This window comes from Arvicanthis niloticus, chromosome X (genome assembly GCF_011762505.2).
Source record: "Arvicanthis niloticus isolate mArvNil1 chromosome X, mArvNil1.pat.X, whole genome shotgun sequence".
NCBI classification, from domain to species: Eukaryota; Metazoa; Chordata; class Mammalia; order Rodentia; family Muridae; genus Arvicanthis; species Arvicanthis niloticus.
The window spans coordinates 9,793,857-9,816,727 of NC_047679.1; the positions used below are offsets into that span (position 1 = coordinate 9,793,857).

Genomic DNA, 22,871 nt, shown 5'->3' on the forward strand with positions numbered 1-22,871 from the left:
TTGTTACTGTTAGTGTGTTGTCAAAGCTGTGTGTTGACGTTTGCATGTGTCACAGAAGTTAGGCCTATGTAAGACATGATGTTGTCACCATCCCCTCTAGGTCCCTGCATGGCCAGGATCCCTTCAGAAGTAGATGCGCTCCCAACACCTCGCAGCCTGTGGCGTGGCCGCTAGAGGGCGCGCGGTCACCTACCACTTCGACCAGGACATCTGCGCTTGCGCCGCATTAACATCGCTCTTCCGCCTCCTTCCTTCCAACCACCTTTCGCCCCGCCCCGCCCCGCCCCGCCCTGCAAGGCTCCGCCTCCGTTGCCCCTAGCGTCTGTTTGTTGACTTCCGGGAGCGCAGCAGTGGTCGATGCCAAGAGGGTCGCGATGGGGGCCCCAGGGGGTTGGACAGTACCTTAGGCCAAATCGAGTCGCCCCTGCTGTCTTTCCAAAGCAGGCACAGATTCCGTTCGCAGTCTCCGGCATGGCAGAACCTGAGTCACTGGTGCCCGGTGAGTCGCGCCCCCATCGTGGTGGCTGGCCTGGAGGGAGGGGTCCGCGAGCAGGCGAGAGGCCAGGCCCCGCCTCCGGGCCGGTCCTGTCGTGGACAGGCCGCAACCCGAGCCTGAGTCCAACAGTCTTATATTTGCATTTGGGAATAAATAACCTTTATCGGGATCGGAGGAAGGGACAGGGACCTAGGGTACAGGGGACTCTGTGTGTGTTATTAGTAAGCTTTTCATGACTTTTCTTGGAGGCGGCGGCGGCGGCAGCCATTATTCTCTCGCCAAGCATCCCAGGGTCTCTAAACACTTGAGCATGTGGAATGTCCCCAGGACCCAATTAGGTACAGAATGCAGTAATAAGTGGAACACGGGATGAAAGTTTAAAAAAGATTGGAAGAAGCGAACTGGATAAAGGGAGAAGGAGGCCCTTCAGTGACTTTTTAAGATTGTGGTTAAGTCTTTTAAAATTATGACTCCGTACGGCTTCCGTACTGGGTAGCCCAGGTAGACATTTCCTGAAGCAGCATTTATTATAAATGGAATGCAGAGTTGCTCAGTTAAAATGGTGGTCATAATCCACTGAATTGATTTTCACATATATTCTAATGGGCTATTACTAACATTTTGAAAAATAACCACTATATTAGAGCAGAAATGGATATTTAAATATGTATTGCACTTTCTGCTGTGGTCTTGGCTCAAACAATTTGATTCTACACCACCTGGAGCCCATACCTTAGTGAGGGTACAAGAAAGTAAAGTTACAATAGGCTTGACATTAGATGCCAGAGGATAGAAAGGAGCCACTATGCCCTGGTTGTTGGGTTAGGGGAGTGTCTGAAAAGACATTTGGGGGAACCAGAATATAAACAGTTAAATAATTCCCTGCAGGGAAGCCTTGAATCATTTCTAGGTCCTGTCCTCCCAAGGCTCAGTTACTGAGTTGAACTGGCTTGCCTCGTAGTAGTTCTCAAGAGTGATTTAGTCCCTTGCACATAGATATATATTATTAATATTTACATTCAGTATGCTTTCTCTGGAAGTTTACCCCAAACTGGATCTGGCTTTCTATTTGAGTGTGTGTGTGTGTGTGTGTCTGTGTGTGTGTGTGCACGTGCACATGCATGCATGCATGCATGCATATGTGTTTTAAAATAGTTATTTGGAAATGTTAAAAGATATTTAGTCTTTTGAAAATGGTACTGGTCCAAGTCTGTGAATATACCTTAGACCAGACAATGGCAATTTAAGAATGTTAAATCTCAGCACCCATCTCCAATCTCTATGGCCTGATCCGTAACTTGAATTCTCGAGTGTTTCCATGTTAAAACCTGGTTAATCTGCTATCTTTCACACTGAAAGTGTTGGAAGCTGTGTTTTTTGAAAGCATTCTAGTGATGTAAAAATGGTGGTCTGGCGATAGATAGTGTAGAAGGGAAGTTTTCTGTTTGAAACTTAGCACAGACTTCAGTGAAACTTGTGCGATGGGTATAAGTACTAAGGAAAACCTACACTATCAGTAATACAGTTGAACAAATAAAATACTCTATCAATAAATATTTTGGTAGTGATTTAATTGGAGAGATTACTGTGTGGTGCATCATTAATTGCCATATAGCCTCTATTGCAAGATTCTGAAAAACCAGTAACTTCCAATGTTTGTAATCGGACTTTATAGCCATAAGCAAATACGTTGGAGATTATAGATTCTGTACTCGATTCTTTATGCATAAAAGAGAGATTAGTACAACCCTTTGCTTACACTATTGTAAATAGATTGTGTACAGTAAACCTGTTTGTACTTGTGTTAGATTCAAGGCATATAAGAAGGTGTAATGGTATTTAAACACCCTTTGCTAATAACCTTAGTGATTAAAGGAGGGAGTTAAGGTTTGGTAAAGTAACCCATTGAGTATCATATTAATTATTAGATTAACAATTTGAATACATGATTACCCTTCCATTTTAAAACGTTCTCTCTTCTATCTCACTGTGTGTGCCAAATTTCTGTAGTCTGTTCATTCTTATTATGTGGGTGCTGGGGCTCAGCTTCCCTTAATGCCAGTGAGACAGTATGTAAATTATGTGCTTATGTCTACCCTGCACCTAGCTTTAATGGATAGTTCCGAGCATTGCGAGTCAGAGTTCAGTTTTTGTAGAAGCATCCCTTCCTTGTATGCAGACACCGGCAATTCCTTGGAAGGAGTAAAGAAAATCCAAACTCACTCAGATAGACCCTTCCCATGAACTTCCTGTAGTGTAAAGGAAAAAATGCAATACTGTTTCGGTTCTGAGTGTGGGAAAAAGGTCCTCAGTCAGGAACCAGACTATGTATGGGGTATTAACCAGAGTGAGTAGAAGGTACGTATTGTATCAGCTCATTCAGAAATTGGTTTTCCATTGAGTTACAGCAGAACAATTAGTAATGGATGATACTTTTTTGTCATTGTATAAATTTGTCTCAATGAATAGCACATATTCAAATTAACAGGTGTCATTGATGAAACTAAAATGAAGTCTGAGGATTAGGATGGAATTAAGGTGAAGGAATGAAGGCTTAAACAGTGTTCAGGCAGAGGCAGAGCCTTCAGGGGAGAAAAGGTTTATACGTGTGTAATTGGAAATATTTTACTAACACATGTCACGGTTCAAGTTGTGAAGTCAAAACTGTCTTACATTTGCAGATACAGGTGCTGTGTTTACATTTGGAAAAACTAAATTTGCTGAAAATATTCCAAGCAAATTCTGGTTTAAAAATGACATACCCATATGTCTTTCATGTGGAGATGAACATACTGCTATTGTTACAGGTTAGTATTATAATCTTAAATGAAGACCGTAATTCTTTGAGAAACCTAAATATTATTAGTATTGTATTTAATAAAATTTTTTTCTGCCTAATGTTAGGAACTTTTACACTTAATAGAGTCAGCTCATACATAGTAACCTGCTTCAACACAGAAAGATACATTTTAAAATTCTGATTTTTTCTATTGTCTCTAGTATATTTGTTTTATGTTTAAAAATATCATAGATTTGAAACCCAGGGACCCCAAGGAGGGTGATGATCTTCTAGCATTTCATTTGACTATATTTTTACTTTAAAAATGACTTAAACATTACTGTTACTGTATATATAGGGAAGAGGCTTTATCGTGTGTTAAACATATTGAAAGTATATAGAATGTGGTTTTGTACTTGTCAGAGAATTTTTTTATAAATTGATTCAAGAGAGCCTTTTCACCTTTAACCTACTTTTGTATGCTTAAGTGGTTTTTCTACATGCATACCTTTCTTGGATTCGACTTCATTACAATAGAAAATTGTTACCATAAAATCTTAAAAACTCCATACTGAATCAAATATGTGCATACAGAGACAAGATAACCCACTCCTACTTTTTGTTCTTTGATATTTTTAAGTGTATATTTTTTATTTCCTTGTGATTCATTTCTTGTTATCTATGTGCAGATTGCTTTAACTTGTTATTTCTTTTTCCGTCCCACTAGGAAATAATAAACTGTACATGTTTGGCAGTAACAACTGGGGTCAGTTAGGATTAGGATCAAAAGCCGCTATCAGCAAACCAACATGTATCAAAGGTTTGGCTCTTTTCTATATTATGTTACTTATATACTTTTAAAAAATATCTTCCAGATTACAAGAAGTAATTTTAGTTACTGATTCTTTGACTCTTTAATATTATAAATGAAATGATCTTTAATGTTTTTATTTTGTAAGATTTACTTGAATATTTTTAGCACCTACGTTTAGTAGGGGTGGAGAGTTCTGGGGGTGTAATCGGAACAGCATTATCTTCAGGGCCCAAATTTCAGTTTCAGCTTAAAATGTTGTTGCAAACTTATCATAATCATGCTATTTATATGCATTATTATTGAACTTCTAATGTTATGGTTAGAAAGCATTTAGATGGGCACAGACTACTAAACACCATGCCCTTACAAATACCTAATAGAGTATTATTGTGGATTGTGAGATCCATGAACATAGAGATGCTTGGTCAGCTGTGCAGATGCTTTGCCAATTAAATAGGAGATATTTGTAAATGTTTCAAAATATGTAGATGAACAACTTCAACCCAAGTGCAGGCTTAGAACTATTAATCTTAGAGCCTTTGTGGAATATGGCAATTGGTGAGAAGCAACACAGTATAGAATGTACTGGACCTTGATGTATTAGTTACCTAAAGTTTTTTAAATTAGATGTCTTGAGCCTACCTTTGACTCAATGAGTCACTACCATACTCCACTGGTTTTTATGATATACAATAAACTGTGTATTAACCTGGATTAGTACTTAAAAACACTGATTTACAGTGACATATATAGGGTTTTAAACTTTGGTTGTGGGGTTACAGATATAGTTAAGTTTCTGAGTGCTTAGTATGCTCAAAGCTCTGGGTTTTATCCCTTGAAGTACAGTAAATGAAGCAATCTCAGTTTTACCAGTTACTTATCATATGACCTGGATTATTTATTATTTTCATATCCATAAAATATCGTAATTGTCATATTCTCGTGTCTAGCTCTTAAGCCTGAAAAGGTGAAACTTGCTGCCTGTGGAAGGAACCATACCTTAGTTTCAACAGGTACAGTATTCATCCTGTACAACTTGTATCCAGCCTTGAGAACTGAGGTCTCACTTTAGTAGTATTTGTGGCTTTCTAAAATTGATATGCATTGGACTTTGGTGGTAGGTAGAATAGAGTTTGAACAATGTAGGTGTTTAGTACATGTGTTTGCCTTTGTGACCATACAAGGAAGTGTCGAGTACCTAAAGATCAAGGGGGAGCATTAGTGCATGCTGCTCTTGTTTCTTGTTCTCCATTCTTTGTGACAGACGTTTCGTGGAAGCCACAGGAATATCTACTGATAGCAGTCATCTCCATTTTAATCAAAATCTAACTAAGCAGTATAGTTTATCTAGAAGCTGATAAAGTGATTTATAAGTTTCTATAGAAAAATCAAAGGAGAGACACACTTGTCAAAACAATTTCCAAAAGGACAAAATTTGGGGCTAACAGTATTCTGATTTCAGTCCCTGTCATAAAGCTACAATAATTATGGAAATGCAGTATTGATGAAGATTAGATAAAGCTTAATGAAGCACAGTAGTGTTGAGAAGCAGGCCAGCGCATATATGTATAACTAATTTCTGCTGCTAGGTTCTCTCCTATTAAGCTGTAGCCCCAACACTTGATTTCTAACGTTTGGGGACAGTTGAGTGGAGGAAAGTATACTATTCTTTCCACATGCTGTTGACGAGTCAGCAGTGCCGTATTTACTAGTCCCTCCTGCTCTCTCCTCCCCTGCTTACTTCTGTCTCCTAGCTGTTCTCTTTGCTGGAGCTTTGCTATACCTCTCTTACCTTTGCCTATATGTTTTAACTGTTAATACAGGAGATATCTGCTGTTTGGTGCCATGTCTCAGAAGTAGGGTGACTACAGTGTTAATATTTCTTTCCTATGTACAGATACTGGTTGTGTATATGCAGCTGGTGGAAATAATGAAGGCCAACTGGGGCTTGGTGACACTGATGACAGAGACACCTTTCATCAAATTGGCTTCTTTACACCTAGTGATACCATTAAACAGCTCTCTGCTGGCGCTAATACATCAGCTGCTTTAACTGGTGAGTAAGATTTGTGTTTCTGGCTGGACACATCTTTTCTTTCAGACAGGATACACCAACTCAGTAAATGATGGCAGCATCAGCATTCTATGTACATCCAAAAGACTAAAAATGGAATGGTAGAGCTATAGGTATATTTTGAGAGGGAGATAAATACACATGTAGAAGGTGATTGATAAATAAGTTCTGTGCTATGCTAGCTATCCATTATTCTTTTAGATAATTATTAAAGGTTATCATCATTGCATATTCTGAAGAGCATACTTGCAGCCTTTACCTGAGCTTAGTACCAGAGTTCTCGATTGAAATCAGTTAGGATGTAGGTTGTTAAAGTGTGGGTTGTAATGCTTGTTACATTCCTGTGTCCTCCTTTTCTAAAGTAGATATGAGAACTAGGCTTTCAAATTCAGAGCCATGATCCATGTGATCTCAGGAAGCTGCTGGCTTGCAGCTTTCTTCCAAGCCAGAGATTCTGTACAGATCTAGTGTTTCTTTTGGCCACTGGGAAAACCAGAGTTCTGTTTGCTTTGTCAACTATAATAATTTACTGTTCAATCTTACTTCTTCAGTTTTTATTTCCCATTTTAATTTTGGCTTATTAAATCATCTTAAGGATCCACTTTTTAACTCACTAAAAGAAGTTGCTGGGTATTCTTGCAGTGTTAATCTCTTTAACTTCAAGGTCAGAGGCATGATGATCATGACTTCGTGGCTAGCCTGTGCTACATAGTAGGTGCTTTTTGTTGTCTCTCAGTTCAGTGGCAGCCAGACTACCTAGAAGGATGTAATTGTTCCTGTGTGGTGACATTAGAAGGACACGAAGGAAATGGCATTCTGTGTTTACTATTGAGAAAAATATGGTAACTATAGTGATTTAGCATCATTCTGTGCTTTTTATCCTTGTAGAGCATATGGCAGTAGAAATTGAACTCCCAGGTCCCGAGTTGGTGTAAATGCCTTGTTACTTTTATGACATACCATTTCCGATACTGAGTTAGAGTTTCAAAGGAGGAACAGAATAATGATGTGTTGTGTATTACTTTTTCCTCTTTGTTTGTTTTGAGACAGTCTTACTTGGTAAACCTAGCTGGCTTGGTATGTATTACATAGCTCCGACTGGCTTTAAGTTCACTTGAAGCAGTCCTCCTGTCACAGCCCCTTGAGCTCTCTCTCATATTAGAGACATGAGCTGATACTCCTTTCAAAGTGACAGAGGATTTTGAGTGTTTTCAACCCAAGGAAAAACTAATGCTATACAAATGACCCTATTTGATCATTAACACACATATCCATATACACACACAGACAGACACACACACACACACACATGCATTTTGAAGTATCATATCACATTCCATAAATATCTATAGTTACTATATACTAGTAAAGAATAAAATAAGACTAAAAGTGTAATCCAGAAGGCATATAATAGTCTGTAGGAAATGTTATGGCTCGAGTGCCTGGCCAGCTCTTTAAAGACTTTTCTTCCCTTATGCTTTCTTCATAGAGGATGGAAAACTTTTTATGTGGGGTGACAATTCTGAAGGACAGATTGGTTTAAAAAATAAAAGTAATGTATGTATCCCTCATGAAGTGACCGTTGGGAAGCCAATCTCATGGATCTCTTGTGGATATTACCATTCAGCTTTTGTAACAAGTAAGATGAACATTTTGGATTCATTATATTGTCTCTCATTTCTCAATTATTGCTGCTAATAAAATTATTTGCAGTTCACATGTTGTTCAACTACTGAAATAATGTATGTTTTAATTAAAACCATTTATCTGTTTCTGTATTGACAGTATAATTTCAAATATTCTCTGACATGCCAACTTTTTAGAAAGTGAATACTAGGTCTGTTATAAAAATTTTAAATTGCTATTTTAGAACCTTTTCTAAATGTTGGTTCTCAAACTTCATAGCCTTGTATGGCATTAAAAACAAAGACTCATGAGCCATTTTCCCCTGGGTGTACTTCTATACTTTGACCTGCTCTATTCTTCCTGCCAACTTCTTTAATTGTTTCAAATAAGTGAGTCATAGAGTATTCTTGTGAGAACCAGGATGAAGATTTGATGGAGAAGGATGTGGCCTTGGCCCTTTGGTAATGCATTTCTCAGTATCTGCAGTATCGACAGTATCTGCAGCTTTTTTCATTTCTGGGCCTATTCATAGTCTTTTCTTGGAAGCAACACAGAAGTCTACTTCTATGTTGATATCTAAATTCCTAGCTATACTAGTTAACAGTGGAAGGATGATCGTGGATTTCCTTAATAATTAGATGCCCAGATGAAACAGTTCAGTGGATTCTCTTAGAATAGTAGTTAATTCAGAGACTCATAACTGGACAGAGTGCTGAGAATACGTGGTTGCCAAGTGCTCAGCCCCAAATCACTTCCTCAAAAGCTTAGGAACAGAAAATGTAAGAGCTGGAAGCTAGGGAGGAATGTTTGACATGCCGTCTCTGGACGTGATGTAGCACTGGACATGTGTGTCACAGTGCTGGGGTTACCCACATACAAGACCTGCACAAGATGGGGGGCTATCATGGATTGGGAGGACTGATGAGGCACCATCCCTTCTCAGCTAATTAATGGTTACAGCCAGAGGGGGAGTCAGTTATTTGCAGTGGAGTCACTGCTAGTAGGTGACCGGTGCTTCAGTACCAGTGCTCATGTGAGAACCCCCAATTAGTGGATCAGCAAACAGACAAAAGAAATGAACACAGGGGTGGAAGTGGGAGAAGTGCCTTGGTGGGAGAGGGATGAGGGGTTTACAGGCATGCAATTGTCAAAAGAATAAGAAGAGGCAAGTTTCCAGTGTTCTGTAGAAAATTAAGTTGATAAAAGCATAGTACTTATCATTTAGAAGTTTAAAGCTCCAAGATATCGAATGTTTATCTATCTAGAAGGCATTTAAAACTCCAAAGATATTTTATTTACTCTCCCAACAACTTTGTGTGAAATGTGTGCCTTCTGTGGTTTCATATACCACCAGCTAGAGCCCAGGTGATGGCGCACATGAGTTACCAAGCCTGATTGATCTTTACACTTTATAGACCTTCATGGTTTCTCTCAGCATGCAGTTTCCTCACACACACACACACACACACACACACACACACACACAATGAGGCAGAAGATCCAACAGCAACTCAAAATGAATAATCACTGCCTAGATCTCCTCAGTACTTGCCTAGTCACTATTTTGTTTCTCTGTATGAAACAGCAACTCCAAGATGTGGGCTCTTTTCTTGTGATCTCAGAGCACCAGTGATTACTAGTGGACTCAGAAAATAAGTTACAGGATTATGGAAGTGAATAAAAGAATAAGAAAGTCTCTGCTTTCAAGAAGCTCACACTCATGTGATAACTAATACAGAGGAAAGAAAGTAGTGTTAGTGTGGACAAGGTGGAAATAGTTGGTAGTGCTATCTAATACAATGTTATCTTCATAGTAATTTAAATAAGGTATTTCATACATAACCAAACTTTCTAGAGCAAGTATCATTAAAAAACAAAGGCAAACAGTCTTGGCCTGGCTACAAAGGCCTGTAATTCTCACTACTCAGAAAGCTAAGAGATAAGGATTCCAAGTTCAAGGCCTGCTACAAGAGTGAGTTCAAGGGCAGCGTGGGAAACCTAGTAAAACCCACTCTCAACATTTGAAATGTATAAAGGGGTACTTGGGTTTGAACTGGTGCTCCAGCTTGTGACTAACATGTGTGAGGCCCTAGAGTTAATCCCCAGTACCACCATCACCACAGGTACACACACGCATGCCACAAAGGTATAGGGAATATGTGAGGTAGTCTTTGCTATGTTTTCTGAAGCAGCTAAAATGATTTTCCAATTCTTTATAGTAATGAATTCTTTATGAAGGGTACTAAATTAAAATAACTGAGGAATAAAGAGAAAAAAATCCAGTCTTTTTTTTAACTTTGTAGTGACAGATATCTTAGGAAAGCTCAGATTTTCTTAATTACTAGATGAGGTTTCATGGAGCATGAGAACATGTGGCAGACGACCAGCATTCTGTTTATTTGTGTCCCCATTAATCAGTGTGCTTGTCCTCCAACAGTGGACGGGGAGCTGTACACATTTGGAGAACCTGAGAATGGAAAGTTGGGCCTTCCCAATCAGCTGCTGATCAATCACAGATCACCCCAGCGTGTGCTGGGGATTCCTGAGAGGGTCATTCAAGTAGCCTGTGGTGGAGGGCACACTGTGGTTCTCACAGGTATGTGTGCAATGCGCTGCTCTATTCCCTGTATTCAGTAGTAGCTAAGGACATTTAAATGATCCTCTTTACTGTGACAAGATATGAATACTTAAGGCCATAGAGATGGCCCAGTGATTAAGAACACTTGTTCTTCTATCATGAAGTCCTGAGTTGGGACTCGAGCACTGGAGTTGGGCAGCTCACAAATGGCTGTGTAATTCCAGCTCTAAAAGACCAAACACCTTCTTTCGGTCTAAGTGGGCACCTCCACACACAACACATAAATAATAAAGTAAGTCTAAAAAGAGGAGTATTTAACATGAGCTATAACTTCTAAAGAGATTTTAAAGTATAATGTAGGATTGTTATATATACATATGATGCTGTATTTTTGAAACCTTTCTTAGATATAACTGAGATACTTGTCTGCTTTACAGTACAACCTCATACCCTTCCATGGCTCCTGGAAACTACCATTTTTAGTCTCTATGAGTTTGACTCCTGGAGATCCTATAAGGAAGCAGGCTTGAATGTCTTTTGGTTATGATTCCTGCCTTTCATATATATAGTTAATACATATTTCTGGCTCAGGAGAAACCTTTTTAAGTAGGAAAAATTGAATTCTGCTGAATCATATGCATCTAAAATTAATATTATTTTTCTTAAACTATTTCCATTTCAAGAAGCTGTCTTCATGCTATTTTCTGATTGTAATAATGTTTTATATATTTATAATGTGTAAATGTAAATAATTTTTGTGATTTTATATTCTGTTATAATAATTCATTAAAGGTGGTAAAGTTTTACTTAAAGGTAAAAAAGAAATTTGAAACCTTCAAAATAGTGTCAGTTTGGCTTGTGAATTTCTTATTTAGTGTGATATGCCAGTTTTGGGGGGTTTCTATTCAATATGTTGAATTATACTCAGCATTTTGTAATATGAAAACCAAATAGTTGTCTCCAAATTTGTTAATCATCAGGTTTAATTTACGAAAGTAGTATTGTCTTTAGATGATGTGTTTTTATTATGGATTTTTAAATAAAAAAAACTAATAAGGGCTGGAGAGATGGCTCAGTGGTTAAGAGCACTTACTGCTCTTCCAGAGAACCTGGGTACCATTCTGAGCACCCATATTGGGCTCCTAACTGCCTGCAGCTCCAGTTCCAGAGTATGCAGTGCACTCTTCTGGCCCCTATAGACACTCACATGCATATGGTTCACAAGCACACATAGTCATTGCTTAATCTGCAGCAACCCAGAATTCAAAATGCTCTAGAAAGATTTGAATAGCCATTTCCTATCTGTCTGACTGTGGTAGGCAAGATTGAATGGGGAGGTACAGAAGAAAATATTGTGATAAAGGAAAAGTGTAGATAAAATTAGTACAGTTAGAACAGGCAATATGATATATAACCTACTGATTAAGAGATATGCTATATTAAAATAAGAATCTCTTGCCATTGCCTCAACATACCTTTATATCCTTGTTATGAATGTAGTTTCTTTAAGGGGTTTTATCTCTATTTATATTTCCAATATTCTTATTAGAGAGAATTATTATCACGTGTTCATTAGCAGCCCTTGTTCTCAGAGGAGCTGATTAGCTACTTTTTAAAAAATAAATCTTCACAATTGAATATTTTAAAATTTACCTGGATAGATGTTTTTGTAGGATTTATTAGCTAGGCTTTTAACACCAGATGATCAGAAGAACTTTCCCACTGGCTGCAGCTAGCAATAATAACATTTGCTTCTGGCTTTAGTGGGGGAATTTGTGCTCTCCTTTCTATGAGATTCCACATAAGAAAGTAAAGTGATCATCACGATTCCCAGTAACTGGGAATCATATTAACTGGTGAGATTGTTTCATCAGTAACTTTTAAATCAATCATATATCCTGTTTTGTACTTCCCATCTCTAGATGATAAGTGAGTTCAAATTTATTGAAATACTGAAGGACATTTGCTGTTGCCTCATTATAGCAACAATATAGAGGAAGTCTTTCCCCTCTGGTATTTTAAAGACAATTTGTTTATGAATGCATCTAGCATAGCTACTATAAATTTTAATTCTTCTTCAAATAATTTTCTGATATTGTATGTGTGCCTGTGTGTGCCGTGCACATGTTCATGTATGTGTGTGTGTCTGTGTGCATGTGTGTCTCTGTGTGTTCATGTGTTTTGATTTGCACATGCATGCTGTGTTCAACAGGTAGAGCCTGTGGCCTTGTGCATGCTAGGCCTGTGATTTACCTCCAGCTCACAAATTGTGTTTCACAGAATTTTATTAAACCACTTTTAAAAGTAAGGGAATATCTTTGTAGGAAACTTCTTTTTTTAGTTTGTGGCAGTGAAAGGAAATAGGTTGATATCAGGTGAGCTTTCTGAGCTGATGTAATTATAAATGCATTTTAGGTAGTTCTCTGAATTATACATCTTATAACCTACCTGATGATTACAATAATTCCTTTTATGGTTATTCATAAAAGACAAAATCAGACCCAGATCATTATTTTATAACACTTATTTTTCTCCTCTTTCATCATTGAAAACTTGCACTTCATTCATATCAGTATTTTTATGAACAGTTCTTTCGCAGGCAATTAATGTACATTCTAAAAGTTTGAATGCCAGGTATTTCAGATATGATGTATTTCCATGCAACTCTATTTATGTGTTCACTTCCTCTCAGAGAAAGTTGTATATGCCTTTGGGCTGGGACAGTTTGGACAGCTGGGCCTTGGCACTTTTCTTTTTGAAACACCAGAACCCAAAATTATTGAACGTATTAAGGATCAGAAAATAAGTCATATTTCCTGTGGAGAAAACCATACAGCTTTGATGACAGGTATGAGATCATTTTTCTAATTTTTGTTTCTAGAATTGGATATAGTTTATCATAATATGAATGATAATGTAGAATGAGTGTATCTAACTTTTTATGGAATTTATGCCTGAGAAAATGGAATTATGGGATTGATATTCTAAATATAAGGTAATAAATAAATTTAAAAGTCAATTAAGGTATAATTCAGACTAAAATAAATATGGTGCTGTAATATGGCTCAGTGGCAACACATGTTCTTAGCTTTCTGAGGCCTTGAGCTCAATCCCAGCACCCAAACCAAAAATTAGCCACATTTAGAACCTTAAAGTAGACCTTTGATGAGGAGTAAGACCTTAAAATTCTTCTGAAATTGTGTTTGTTGAAAGGCTCTTAACTTTTACCAACTTCTCTCAAGCCAGAGAGAGAAATCATATAAGAAAAGCTTGTTTTTCTATACTCAGTATAGAAGAGCTGTAGTTAATGCTCAGTGACATTTTAGGATGCTTTGACCACCAGGGGGCGTTTCAGGACTGACTCCGTTTTTCCCTTTGGAAAGTAGTAGACAGAGAAGGGCATTGCAGTGACCACCAGGGGGCGTTTGTGCACTGACTCCTTACTTCCCATGGCAAAGTAGTAGGGAGAAGAGCACTGTAAAAACTACAGAGCAAATACATCGTCCTCTTTGTTGCCTTCTCTGTTACCAAAAGAGATGTTCCTTTGGCCTACTTACCAAAAGAGATGTTCCTTTGGCCTACTTACTTCTCAGTGTTATAAACTAGATGCTGTTGACAATGTGGGACTCAATAAAAATCTTCCTTGAAGTGACTTAGTGCTTTGTAGCAAAAGGACCTATTATTCAATTGTTTTATGTAAAAACAAAGTAATACATGAAAAGTCAGAAATAGTTCTCGTATATTGAATAATCCAGACTCTCCTTCTATCCAAAACAGCTCCAAAAAGAGTGGAGCTCGTGTAACAGCATTTGTTTAGAAAAAAGTAGAAACTGATAAGCATGAGCTACTACCATAAATAGTTCTTCTGGTAGTTTACTACTGTAAATAGTTCTTTCTCACAGAACTCTTCAAGAAAAAGGACCTGCCCATTATCAAGTATTGCTGATTTCCTTTGCATAGCATACAACAACATGATGTAGAGTATGAAAATGTATCACACCTTCATTGTCCTTCCTATAGGAGCTGTTGATGCGTGCTCCTCACTGTGGTGTCCTAATGATAGCTCTCTGTCCAGAGCACCAGTTTTCATCGACTCTAAGTTATCACTGATGGGGACTATCCTTTGTGTGAATCTTGTGTCTTACTGTAGATTGTTAAGTTTGCATAGTGCCTTTCCTTATGAAGAGAGTCTGGCACAAAAAAACTGCATATTATGTTTGCCTGCCGTTTTGCTCTTGCATCCTCCCAGGAAATAAGTGTTACAGATTTTCTTCTCTCTCATACAATGAGATATATGTAGTGAGTTTGAAGTTCTCGCAAGCACCTATCAACAGCTTATATTCGTAAATCTTTTTTGAGCTTAGAAGTACAGTGAAGCAAATGAGATTAGGGTTTACTCTCTGGAGGAAAATCACCTTGGAAAAGCACACATTAAAAATAATTTTTGGATAATCAAAATTTGGATGAATTTTGACCTTGGATAAATCAAAGTCAAAAGAAGGAATTTGTTTATTTTTGTAATTTAAACTAGTACTTACCATCTTACTGAATGATAACATTTCAAGTCAGTCTTGAGTGAGGTGTTGGAGATTCACTGAGTGTGTAACCGCTTTGCCTTCTTCATTCAGAAATCCCCAGATATGAGCTGATTGTTTCCCAGCTTGAAGCTATATACTTTACAAAAACCTTACCACTCTCCAAATACAATGAAAGAATGCATAACCTGAACAAATTCTCCTGTCCCTAGTGTGGCCCTGCTTTACTCCCTTAGAGCCCGACTCTCCAACAGTCTTACTCATTTGGCTTGCCGATTACCGGTCAGCTTCTTGTCTAACCTTTGGTTTCTATTATACAAACCTTCCCATGTAGTGCTGACTCTTCCTGGAGTATGCACTCTTTCTTTCTCATAGAGAAATTCTATCTTTTAAGATTCACTATGACAGCCTTCTCTAATCCCCTGACTAGCGGGAAATTCTCCTCCTCTGTACCCTGATTGGCTTCCACTTCTGTGGCCCTTGCCCCACATCTTTTAAATGTAGGTTATGAAGGGGGGGGCTAGTGAAGAAGTGCAAAAGTTAAATGTAACACTGTGTTAATATCTGACAGGGTTAGAGAGAGGTACCAGGATTGCTTATCATTTTATGCCCATCAGGAGGGGACTCAGATATTGATATGTGGATTAGTTAGAATGGTTGTCACCTCTGACATTGCTTAGGCAGCATTCCACAGCCCAAGAGCTAAAATAACGAAAGAGACAGCTGTATTCTAAGTGACATAGTTCTCCACCAGTGACAGGTTTGCAACCCTGGGAGACATAAGTGATGTCTGGGGACATTTCTGATTTTCACTGCTACAGAAAGGAGTTATTCTACTGGCAAGTAGTGGACAAATGCTAGTGATGGCGGTACACAGACTGCAAGGCATAGGGCAGACACACAAGGATACTTTGACCACCAAGATGTAGTGGTCCATTCTCAGTTTGATTGCCTACTGTTGTATGTAGAACCATAAACACTATACTTTGCATGGCTCAGTAGAGCAGAGTGAATTTAATTTAGAATTCTATGAAAAGATTATAATTGCAGTAGAACTTGATATATTTGTCTGTAACTAGAAATGGACCTTGTATAACATCAATTTTGTTTACATTGTAGATATAGGCCTTATGTATACTTTCGGAGACGGCCGACATGGAAAATTAGGACTTGGGATGGAGAATTTTACCAATCAGTTCTTCCCTACTTTGTGCTCTAATTTTTTGAGATTTACAGTTCAATTGGTAAGGGCTTCACATTCCCTCTTGTATATTTTATATTTCTAGATTTGAGGCTTTTGTTATCTCATAGAAAATGCATATTTTTGTCTGTGTGAGGGTTTCTTAGGCACGGCTACTACTAACTATAAGCATGTCTGTAAGAGGCGAACCATGGGCATTGTACCCCCTCTGAAAAAGCTCCTTTTCTAATTTTTCTCCTTTAACATTTTTCTACAAATACTGAGTTTTCTGCTTCCTTTTAACTTTTCTTGAAAAGTAGGACTGGGCCACATCTTTAAGCTTTGTGTCTCATGTAGCAAGCACCGTAGAATGTGTTGTTCACAATGCTAACTCCAGGGCAAATGCAGTGTCACTGGACGGACACTCTCAAAGCCTGCACAAGAAGAGACTTGATACTAAATGAAGAATGTTGCAAATGATTTATTGATTGAACACTGAGATAAGAATTAATCTTTTCAGTGCCCACAGCCACATCACCATCAGCCTTCCAGTTTTCTTGTTTCTAGAATTTTTGACAGTTAAGGACTATAGATGTGGGCTGGAGAGCTGATTGAGTGGTTAAGAGCACTGGCGGTTCTTCCCGAGAACCCAGGTTCAATTCCCAGCATCCACATGGCAGCCCACAACTGTCTACAACTCCAGTTCCAGGGGATCTGACACAGGACACTGGCATATATGCATCAAAACATCTCTACACATAAAATAAAAATGTTAAAAATATTTTTAAAAGGGAACAGTAGACATGTAAGCTCTGGTTACTTTGTGGTACTCCTATTGCCTCTCCAAAGACATAGTGCCTCATACTGTGGCACTTCTCTTATTCATTTCATAACTGGGATAGTTTTAGTTGCCAGCTTGACACAATCTAGAATCACCTGGGGAGGTTGTCTACATTAAGTTGGCCTGTGGGCATACCTCTGAGGAATTTTCTTAATTAGGTTCATTGTCATCTGAAGCCCTGTCCTGAATGTTAGCAGCACCAGTTCACAGGCTGGGCCCTAACTGGCATGTATGCTCTCTGCTCCTGGTTCTGGGTATGATGTGTTTACCTCCCTGAAGCTCCTGTCACCAGGATCTACTTGCCATGGTGGCTCTGAATCTGCAACCGATAGCGAAAATAAACCCTTTCTCCCCTAAGTTGCTTTTTTCAGGTTATTTTAACCCAAGAACAGGAAGAGAAAAATAAGATAATAACCATTGAAAGCCTACTGTGTGTAAGATATTGGTCTAAATATTAAGAATACAAGTTACTCACTGATGAACAAAATACCAACTATTCAGATCACTGTTTGGTGACCTTTATGGAGAAGATGTTTTGAAAGTATGCAGTTCTTCTGTCACCAGGAGGAGCCCTCCAAAGTGGCTCAAATCTGAGGCTGAAAGATAGTATAGGCTCTCTTCAATGGCTTCTATTGGCAAGTTAAGACCATTTATATTTAGGATTATTATTGAGATAAATTTCTAATTCCTATAAGTAAAACATTAATAAAAACATAATTATATCACTTCTCTGTCTAACTCCTCCCATACCCCTTTCTCCTAAATTCCCAACCTCTCCTTCTTTAGCAATGTGTGTGTGTGTAATATATAAATGTATATATGTTATATAAAATGCTGAGTTATTCAGTGTTGCTTGCATGTACATAATGTAGGGCTGACCCCCTTGGCTAAAGAAGACTACTCTCTCTCTCACTGCAGGTGTTAGTACAGGGTTTTTGTTAACATTTTTCTAGAAAGCATTTACTTCTTAAAACTCATTGGTAGTTATATTTTTCATTATCTCATCCAGTGTGCTTATACTTTCCTCTAAAGACTTATAAGCCTTTAATTTAGAAAGTATTCTTGAAAGGAAAAGGCTTGGAGACATAATCTCTTTTTATTTATTTTTGGAAATTTTATGTATATATGTATATATGTATATATGTGTGTTTGTTATGAATGTGTTTATCTCATTACTCTGTCATATTCTCTTCTCCTTAATGCTTTCTTCTCAACTAGTACATCTCTTACTCTTCTGTCATTTTCTTTTTTTTTTTTTTTTTTTGGTTAGCTGAATTTAGGATTGCTTACATAAGCATGATGATAGGCTATTTGCTAGAACATGGCCAACATACTACTAGCTTCAGCACTAAAGAAAATGTCTCCCTCTCCCTCTGTAACCATTAATTGCCAATAGTTCCCTTAGAACAGAGTGGGATTTCATGGGTGCCTCTCCCTCTTCCTTGACCACTTGTTGAAGTACCCAATCTTATGAAGACTTTTTACAGATATGTATAACTGCTGTATATTTATTATAATGGTCATATACATAGTTATTCTTAAGTAATTTCCCTAGTAATTACTCTCTGGATATTTGTGGCTTTTTAATGTTCTTCCAAGATCAAAACATAACATTTTCAAAGTTATGAGATACCTGCAACAAGGTCATTTTCTCTATATTAAATTGAAAGTAAATGGTAGATTAAATTGGTTTTAAGTTTTAGTCAATGTTTAAGGAATATATATTTAATCCATATATATGTATATTTCTATACATGTATACATATATAGATGCATGCATATATGTCTATTTGTGTGTATATACACACACACACACACACACACACACACACACACACGGAGAGTGATAGAGAAAAGCTGTGAACCAGACAGTCTCTAAGTTTGCTTCTAAGAAAATGTCTTAGTGCTAATTTGGTAAGTGTTAGCCCATTTGTGTTTGATGTTAACATTGATGAATTTTTCTGTGGACTTATGCTTACAGATTGCCTGTGGTGGATGTCACATGCTAGTTTTTGCCACTCCACGACTTGGTACAATAGATGAATCTGAATTTGAAGAAGTGTATGAGCCTTATATAAGTACAGGTTCTTTGCCCATCAGTGACCTCTCCCCAGGAAGTTCACTGAATAGATCTTTATCCGCACGTCTGCGGCGAAGAGAGCGGGTACAGTGGGGCTCCGTTCTGTATGATAGCATTAGCGGGTACAGTGGGGCTCCGTTCTGTATGATAGTATTATCTACCACTGCAAAAACAAACTTGTTTACTTTTTAAGTCAAAGGAGGGTCTTTCAAGATGAAAGCGGTAATAAAATGGTCAGAGGTAAAGTCTTTTAAACTTTTATAGTAAGTTCAAATTAAGATATTAAAGAATATAAATGATTATCCTGGATAACCTTTGTTTATAGATCATTATTAAACAAAAACACACAGCATATTTTTATAGATCTTCCTTACCTCAAAGTGAGTGGTTCCTTGATTGTTTCTAAGCTATATGTGGATTAATTGTTACATGTTTTTTTCTAATACTGTGGTAAGAACATTTCTATTCATGTAACACAACTTTCAGAATGTACAGTACAGTATTAGCATAAAAGGTATAGTGTAATATTGTATAGCAGATATGGAGGACTTTTGTGTTAAGCCTCCTAAGCAGTAGAAGGCAACAGACTAAATAATGAATCATGGAAACAAAGAAATAAGTCATTTACTTGTAGACATGGAAGGCTTCCTACATTTAGACACCCTCTTGCTGTTCTTGAAATTTGCTATAGAAGTTTCACATCTTTTAAAAGAAAATATTAATACTTAAAAGCTTTGAAAATTATTTTAAGTTCTAAAATGTGTTCCTTTTGAAGGGAAAAAGGTTAAGTCTGTATTTTACTAGGGAAAAGCATGCACGGAAATACTGAAAACGGTCCCTTGAATCTGTGGCAAGTTTTGTTTCTTAAGAGCAAAGTTTTGTTTCTTGGACCAGGCAGATAAAACACAAACACACTCCCTAACGCATGAAAAATAGACTTTGTTATGACAGTTTAGGGCACCATAGATTTTCAGTAACTGTAAGAAAGTGTGCGCAGATGTTGTATGTAATGGCATTTGACAGTCTTTTTAAATTATTTTAAAGGAGAGACCCCCATGTTCTGCTTCAATGGTGGGAACACTGCCTCCATTAGAGGGGACTTCTGCCTCCACTTCAGCTTGTTTTCCCCCCAGTTCAGTCCCCTTCCATTTGTCTGTGAATAACTACCCAGAGAAAAGCCCCTCTGACTCCATGGAGCCACTGGACTCAGGTAATGTTGGCTGCTTTCAAAGAACATGGGCCCTGTATTCCTGCTGTTTTCATGCTTTCCTTGAGATGTTTTCTCCTGGGCTAGGGACCTAGGTCACTGGTATAATACAGTACTTGCCTAATGAGGGTTAGGCCCTAGGATTGAGTCCTAGCACTGGAAATTAATGAAATGCTTGGATTTGCCCCTAACATTTGTTATACAATCCTGCCCCTGGATAGAGTCTGACATCTTTAATTGGAGCCAAAATCTAGATATACCATACACCTCTCAGCACAGTAGCAACTATGGAACAATGGGTAATATACATAGAATCATTTTAGGCCTGCACATTTCATAAAGTAGGTGGGAATGATAGTCTTTATTTTATTGGTAAGTAAAGCAAGGCTCAAAGAGATGGAGTGGCTTTCTCCCGATCATGGAGCTGATGAATGTAGTGGACAGGATACAGATAGAAGTTCTGTAGTGTAGCTGGAACACACTAAAGCACTTGTTATGTGCTTAGCAGGGGTTGTGCTGTTCAATTGATCTAAGTTGCATGCTTGGTTGGGTACTTCTAAATAATGGGACCAACTTATTTTCTCAAAGCCTCAGTGTATTTTTGAAATGGGTTTGATAATACTGAAGTAAAGGTCTGGGAAAGAGGTACAGAAGATAAAGGTCCTTCCTATGTATGACTGGCAACCTAATTTTGATCTCTGGAACACACATAGAGGTCAAAAGAGAGAACTGATTGACTGCATAAAGTTGTCTCATGTGACACATTGTATATCATATACTGTGCATACCTAACACTAATAATTCAAAAAATTATATAAATGCATAATTAAGAGAGGTTGTGTGGGTTAAGTGAGATCCAGCATGTAAAATACTTGGCAATGCATTCAGCACCTCTCTAAACCCTTCCTATATACACTTAAGATCACTAATGCCTCTCCCTCATTGCATCTAACCTATAGATTTTATTATTGAAATGACAATCCCAGCTCTTTCACTACTGTGTATCTCTTGTACTCTACTTTCTCTTCAGATTATATAAATCTTTAACCCTTTACTATTATGTTCCTCTTCTACATAATTTTATTTGTAGACATTAAGTATATCTCAGGAGAATTTGTCTGTTACTACAAGTGTATACTTGACTATAACCTCATGACCAAGAGATCAGAGAAACAGTAGTCTGGGGATTAAAATGTAAAACCAAAGGTGGCATGGCTTAGGGGTTAAAAGCATTTGCTATGGAAGACCTGGTGACCTGAGTTTCATTCCTGGTTTTCACATAAAGTTAGAAGGAGAGAACTGACTCCACAAACTAGTCTTCTGACCCCCTATGCTATATCATATAGGTAGACACACACACACACACACATACACACACACACACACACACACATTCCAATCAATAATGTTGAAAATGAAACCTAAAAGTTGGGGATAAAGCATGGCAGAGATGACTTTTTGTATCTTTGAGGAACCTAGGCAAATGACAGAACTAATAAAGGGCCAGGAACCCACCAAGAGCAGATCATGGAATAGTCAGTATACACAGGGTGTCAATGATGAACTGTGTCTGACATACCCTCTCTTAGGGTTCACGTTGGAATAAGAATCAACATCAGATGGTGGTTTTTAACCCTAGACATAAAAAGATTTGAAGGTGGAAGAGAGTGTGGGGAGAATTAGAGGAGGGGTATGTGGGCAGAGATGGTCATATTTCATTGTATACACATTTGAAGTTCTCAAAAATAAACATTTCAGAAGCATTTAAAAATGTTTAAAGTAGTAGCACATTCTGCTGAGCAATGTGTGCAGAGAAAAGACATGTTTATAGTTTAGGAAAGTTATTTCACACTTCAAGAGATCTCAATATATGGAAATGATATACGATTTTATACTTTTGTAGCTTGAATAAATAAGAATTAAATTTAAAGTTTAAATTAAACCTTTATGCTAAAATTTAATAAAAAATATTAGGAAAATATTTAAAAGAGCCACACAAAGAGACAAAATATACATATTCCAGGCTAAGAAAATAGTAGAGACAAAGATTTGGAGGCAGTGTAAAGGCAACCACTGTATGAATAGAAGATGTGGTGGGGAAATTCAGGTGCATTTGTTGTGGGAGAAAGACATGGTAAAAGAATATTCATTTTATAGGTTAGAAGAGACCTATTTGAATTGAATGTTTTTCTTTGGTCTAATGGGTTTCTACCTGATGTGTTCCAGTCCAGTTGACCTTTTAAGGTAGTCACTTCTGGGTCATTGTGGATTGTAGGGAAGTCAAACTGTAAGGAGGAATAACATGTGTCATTTAGAAGGTAAATTTGGAAGGGCTAATATTAGTAAGAATGATCTCAGGAAATTAGTATCTGAGAAAGTGGTATCTTGAATGTAAAATACCACTGGTCAGAGCTCAAACAAAAATAGCTCTGAGTTCCCAATGCATTTTGCATCGTGGAGAGTACCTGCAACCTCAACACTAGAAGTTCTTGAGAAAGATCTGGGTAGAAGCCAGAGTGTTAATAGTTGAGACTTGACTGGAGAATGAGGAAGTGAAGAGGGATGTAGATCATTCTGTTGCCTATTTGGTTATGAGGCATCCCAAAGAACTGGCCTAGCTGCTGGAGGGAATTGTAAGGCCAATGGGAAACCATGTGGAAG

The 22,871-nt window shown here is 37.8% G+C and overlaps 1 protein-coding gene across 8 annotated transcripts in view; it reads left to right on the forward strand.

The window, feature by feature from the left end:
• The window catches only part of Rpgr (retinitis pigmentosa GTPase regulator), a 113,037-nt gene that overhangs the window by 64,653 nt on the left and 25,513 nt on the right, over window positions 1-22,871 (forward strand). For 2 of the 8 annotated variants that reach the window (XM_034485798.2, XM_076918296.1), the window contains exons 1-11: window positions 107-499; window positions 3,178-3,303; window positions 4,003-4,095; window positions 5,040-5,102; window positions 5,987-6,145; window positions 7,653-7,802; window positions 10,227-10,385; window positions 13,060-13,215; window positions 16,022-16,146; window positions 18,905-19,087; window positions 20,048-20,213. In XM_034485798.2, the coding sequence (XP_034341689.1) occupies window positions 358-499; window positions 3,178-3,303; window positions 4,003-4,095; window positions 5,040-5,102; window positions 5,987-6,145; window positions 7,653-7,802; window positions 10,227-10,385; window positions 13,060-13,215; window positions 16,022-16,146; window positions 18,905-19,087; window positions 20,048-20,213 (1,522 nt within the window). In that variant the 5' untranslated portion in view covers window positions 107-357. Of the gene's footprint in view, window positions 1-106; window positions 500-699; window positions 835-3,177; window positions 3,304-4,002; window positions 4,096-5,039; window positions 5,103-5,986; window positions 6,146-7,652; window positions 7,803-10,226; window positions 10,386-13,059; window positions 13,216-16,021; window positions 16,147-18,904; window positions 19,088-20,047; window positions 20,214-22,871 lie in introns of those variants that run through there. The other 6 variants (XM_076918294.1, XM_076918297.1, XM_034485795.2 and 3 more) reach the window with 4 other exon arrangements.